Raw genomic sequence first — 5,848 nt, forward strand, 5'->3', positions numbered from 1 at the left:
TTTTCAATTAAGGATTTAGGGTGTGTTTGGTAATTGGTACGATTAACAAAAAAAATTATGAAAAATAAGTGGTTTGATCTTTTCTCTTTTAACAAACGTCTACAACAACAATAAACCCAGTGTATTCCTACAAGTGGGGTCTGAGAAGGGTAAAATGTACTCATTCCATACCACTATTTCCAAAGAAGTAGAAAAGTTGATTTTCGATAGACCCCCGGCTCAAGATAGGTTGTTTTTTGTGCCCCTAGCTTCGCTCATACTCAAATCAAGATATTTGTTTTCTTAGAAACATATGTCACAGAATACTTTAACTAATCGAACATGAAAAAATTTGATACTTTTATAAGCACACTCTTATATAAAGTGTATGGAAAAAAAAAAAATATCATAAAAAATATTATGGATTTTTTAATTTCCAAGTTGGATTTGGAATATATGAAAATGTGACGAACCAACAAGGCTTGGCAACAAGTCAGCAACCCATAATGCAATTGTTTTTTTTTACTGTTTCTTAATTAAGAAGCTTCCAAAGATCATTTGAGTTTGAAATATTCACAAATTGTTGATTAGTAAATGGGGTCCCGAAAAAAAAAAATTTGAGCTAATATAAATAATGAAGAACAAATATTATAAGGTATTGTTGATATGTGATGTAAGCCTATATAATTGGACATGTTACATATTTACATTATAATTAGTCAACTACTTTTTTCTTTGCATCATACCACACACACCATGTTAATTAATTTGATTAATTAAACCATTTAAAACTTGCATTATAATTGTGGGCTTGGGGGAGGGGAGGGGGGGGGGGGGATTCTATGCACATTTTATGATTTTGATTGAAGTTTTTTTTTTCTATCTAGTGCCTTCATTGGAGCCTCGACTAATTCGGATCGCGCGTTGCAGGGCCCATTAAGGTGGCAACGCTCCCAACAGAGTTTTCTCCATACTTAGGGTCAAACCCTCGACCTCTGGTTAAGGATGAAGCAGTCCATTTTTTTATTATTAGTGCATAAATGTATTAACATCGAAGACCATGAATGGAGTCATTAAATATGTTAATTAGCCTGTCCACCTTGATATAGATATAAAGAGGTGTTGAGTTAGTTGATATTTTTTTGTTGGTTTCTCACCCGTATTGGAGTCCAACTAATCCAGATTCGTGTCGCGTAGGGTCTTATTCGAGGGGAAGCGCTCCCTACCAAGAATTTTCTCATACTTAGGGCTCGAATCCGAGAACTCTGATTAAGGGAGGAGCAGCCCCATCCGCTGCACCACTTCCTTTGGTGGTGAGTTGGTTGATATTTTAATTAGCAAGTAGATTGTGCATATTTTAACTTGATCTTGCGCTAATTAAACAACAAATTAGATGGTCATATTAATGAATGATTTTTAGATTACTAGTCATATTTCTATATCTTGAATTAATCATGATCTTCGTCGTTAATCCATCTTTAAATTATTCACAACTATAACACAAAATTATGATAATTTGTAGCCGAATAAGATTAACAATAAAGTTTTTATTATTTGCTAAAAAATTTGTCCGTCTCTAATTTTATTATTTTAATAGTGTAACTTATATTTGGGACACACTTCCTTTTTTATTCACTTCAAATAAATATTGGAGGAGTTAGAATGCGATTACAAAAAAAAAAAAGGACAGTTCGGTGTATTAAAGCTCTCGCAGTGTCTTACCTTGCATTTCTGTCAGAGGTTGTTTTCAATGCTTGAATCTGTGACCTTCTGGTCACATGGCAGCAACTTTACCAGTTACTCCAAGACTCCTCTTCAGGAGTTAGAATGCGACTCAATTCAATAAATTTATAAAATTTAAAATTCATAAAGTTCAAATCTTAGATCTATCATGATACTAAAAAGAATGACATTCTTCTAAATTTGACAATTAACGTAATTTTACACATCTCACTTTACCTCAAATAAATCTTATATGCTACATAAATATCATAGACATATCTAAAACCATCAATTTCAAAATTCATGCTTTAATTTTTTAAACTCCAATTTAAATTATGTCACATAAATTAGAATAAACGGAGTTATATATATGTTGCTTTATTTTGTTATTTTTTCGATATCCGTTACTTACTTTGAAGCCCGACTAATTCAATTCCGCACTGTGTAGGGTCCATTCGGAAAAAAAACTCTCTATCAAAGATTTTTCTATATCCAAGAATCGAACCTGACCAAAACTTCTGATTAAGAGAGGAACAGTCACATCTGTTTCACTACTTGGCCGTTATGTTCTATTAATTGCATAGAATTCCCTAGATTCTTGGGAACATGTCCACAAAAGCTAACCTAGGCTAGCATGCTCCGCATGTCTATGATCCAGAAGAAATAAGGCAAAAGTTAATCTAAAAAAACAACTTTTTTTCTCAAAAAATGGCAAAATCCAAACTCTAATAAACCATTGCATGCATAGCATTTGTTGACAAAATTTTCTCCATGCATTTCCACGTGCTCTTCATCTTTCTTTCCCCATTAATTTCACCTACTTCTCTGACATGACCAATCAAATTTCTAAAAAAAAAAATAAAGCTAGTTAATTATATTAGAGGTGGAAACAAAATCGATTCAAAATTTCAACTTTGCGAGTTCGATGTGTTCAACAATTTTAACTTGTACCGATTACTAAACTCTTCATATACTCTTTCAAGTTTATAGGTTCGGAATATAATAGTTGTATGACAAGTCAAAAATACTGAATGCCATTGAACTCGTAGAGCGAAGCTAAGGGTTACTTCTATCATAGAATTGTGTCGATAAAGGTCCTTGATCATCTTCTTAAGACATATAGTTTTAAAGATTCAATCTCAAATCGATATTAAAGATTAAAAAAAAGCAGAACTAGAATGATATTTTTCGCCGGTCTTGCTTTGTACCAAGAAGCGAGTTCAGAACACAAGGATATAACAATACTGGATAAATGCAAAATCTTGAAATAATATATTGCAACTAGTTTTAGTAGTTAATTAGATACTAATATTATTAACGATCACTTTGTCACTAAGCTCGATTGATCTTGTGACCATTTCACTCTTACATTGATCACCAACTACATAATTACACTTCTTTTATCTCTATCTATTTGTATACGCCTCCAAAATAAAATACCAAAAAAAAACTCTAGAGCAAACAAAAGAACAAAACAAAAAGACAATTAAAAAGGAAATTAACTATTTTCCTTTTACTAAAAACACCAAAATGGTTTTATTAAATTGGACTCATCAACCCAAGAGTAAGCTCTAATCCAACATCACCATTTTCCTCCAACTTCACCGGGTCGACCCGGTTCACCAACAGGGTCGGTTCAACCGTTTCAACGGAGAACGAGTCATGACTTGGTGCGCGTTTCAACTCATCCATCTCATTCAACTGATCCCACCCTGTTATACTAAACTTCGAGGGGGGCTCATTCGTCATCAAGTACTCTTCTGCTGCCTCTTCAGCAACAGAATTATTAGCCTTACGCTTGAACCGTCCATTCCTGGTTCTGATCACTTGCTCAGTGTTTGATGAGTTCTTTGCAATGTGACGTATGTCACAACTTTTTAATGGAACGATTTGATCAGTATTGTTATTATTACTCTCATCGTTGATTGGCACTTGCACGATTGTTGACCCATTAAGTACAGATTCAACAGCTTCTTGACAACGTTGCCAATTACCCGAGCACATTAACCCGACTGACCCGTTAACCGGGTTAATTATCCGGCCACAAGCCTCATATAATAGAGACTTAAATATTGCTGAAAAAAAAGGAAAAAAATACAAACAGTTAGAATAAAAAATAATTTCAAGAATTTTCTTCTGCATGCATATGAGTAAAAATGGATCCAAAAATAAAAAACAACAATTTGAACTTTATGAGTTCGACGGACAATTCTGGAGTATTAATTCACTGGATCAAAAATTGGTTATTTATATTTATTTAGTGAAAATTCCAATACTTATATAAAGTAAAGTTCGAGTAAAAATTACTGAATAAGATCGAATCATTCCGTTTTACTCCCTCGGTCTCATTTTATACATCAAATAACAAATTTAAATTTTTAAGTCATTTTTTTTTTTTTTATAAAAACACACTTTTAACTCTTTACATAGTAACTGTTTCACCTTTACCCCTTCATAGAAGCTTTTTCATTTTTATTCACTTGATGCCTAATAACACGTAAAACAAATAAACATGTAGAACAAGACAATCTTAGTAGCTCCATCTGAACTTTCACCTTTCTTGCGGAGAGTACTCTTCTTGTTGGTCTAACTTTTATTTTTTCTTTAAAAAGGTAGAATAAATAGACCAAAAATGTTAAGTTTAGCTTTGAAGAACTTAAAAATAAACAAATAAAAATGTCTTTTTTTTTTAAAACAAAAAGAGCGTCGTGTAAAATGAAACAGACGAAGTAAGATATATATATATATATATATATATATACATACACACACATACCGGGGCGAAGATGATGAGGACCAGCATTGATGAGGTTGATGAGTCCAGCACGACCATAGAACTTGGCAAGGAAGACAGTAGCATTGGCTTGAGATTCTGGGGATCTGATCCATTGAAGACATGGTCTTAAACTGCAAGTTTCACTGCAACCTTTACGAAGAACTCGACAGCCATTGCAGCTCATTCTCATGGTGATTGAGAGAAAAATGAGAAAGAAACTGATGAAGAAGTTGAGGGAGGAAGAGGAGAAATGTATGTAATGAAGGCGGAGATATGGAGAAAGGGGGGTATTTATTAAAGAAGGGAAGTGAAAAGGGAGGTGGGGTGGAGTGGAGGAGTGGGGGTGGGGGTGGGGTGTTTATGTTGTGTTTGGGTGATCAAACAAGGAATTGTTTTTAAAGGTGTTATGTACTTGTACTGGAATCGATTAATCTGGATTCGCATAGGAAATTTCAATAACATTATAGTGTTTCCTACCAAAAACGACCGATTAATTTAAATTCACATAGTAAAGTTCAATAACATAGAATAAAGTGGTTTCTATAAAAAACAACCGATTAATTTGAATTTGCATAATAAAGTTCAATAACATAGAATAAAGTGATCCTACCAAAAACAACTTAGTAGTCAGGGTTCAAATCTGAGATCTCTAACTAAGGTTAGAAATGTACTCACCACATTACTAGAGAGAAAAAGAAAATTAAAGGGGTTGGGTTTGTGGTTGGGTTAGGGGATGGGGGTGTATAAGGTGTTCACGTTTAACGTTTTTAAGAGGTGTGAATGAAAAATGAATAAGTGTTTTTTTTTTTCGAAAAGACACTAAGAGAAATGATACAATTTGAATAGGTATCTTTTCAGTTTGGAGGGCTATGGTCTTTTCAATAGGTTGTGACTTTTTTGAAAAGTTACACCTATATGAATTGGTGTTTATGCCTAACGTTTTTAAGATATGTGAATAGAAAATAAATAGGCATTTTTTCGAATAAACATCAAGAGAAAATATGCAATTTGAATAGGCATCTTTTTAGTTTGAATGATTATGATCTTTTCAATGGGTTGTGACTTTTCTAAAGAGTTAAACCTTTATGAAAAGGTGTATCTTCTAAACTATTGATTCTCTTTCATGAAACAATATTTTGGTAACTATAAATATCTGATTTTTTTTCCTCAGGTACAACATGTCATGTTTGGGTTATAACTTATAAGGAAAATACCTGAAAATAACAAATTATTTTTTTTATTTCCAATGTGGTGGTTGATACTTATATTAAAGCTCGACTAATTTAAATTCATGTTGAAAAATCGCATTATGTAGGTAAAACGCTTCCTATAAAAATGACTAGAATTAAGGCTCGAGCATGAGTCTTATTA

General features: G+C 32.9%; 1 protein-coding gene across 1 annotated transcript; it reads right to left on the minus strand.

Moving 5' to 3' along the window:
- Positions 1-2,986: 2,986 nt before the first annotated feature.
- LOC107848575 (LOB domain-containing protein 42) lies at positions 2,987-4,746 on the minus strand. The gene is made up of 2 exons (XM_016693364.2): positions 4,478-4,746; positions 2,987-3,776 (listed from the first exon to the last, which is right to left on the minus strand). The coding sequence occupies exons 1-2, from the start codon at positions 4,665-4,667 to the stop codon at positions 3,241-3,243; spliced, it is 726 nt and encodes a 241-aa protein (XP_016548850.2). The 5' UTR covers positions 4,668-4,746; the 3' UTR covers positions 2,987-3,240.
- Positions 4,747-5,848: the final 1,102 nt, after the last annotated feature.

Source organism: Capsicum annuum, chromosome 11, assembly GCF_002878395.1.
Source record: "Capsicum annuum cultivar UCD-10X-F1 chromosome 11, UCD10Xv1.1, whole genome shotgun sequence".
Classification (NCBI taxonomy): Eukaryota; Viridiplantae; Streptophyta; class Magnoliopsida; order Solanales; family Solanaceae; genus Capsicum; species Capsicum annuum.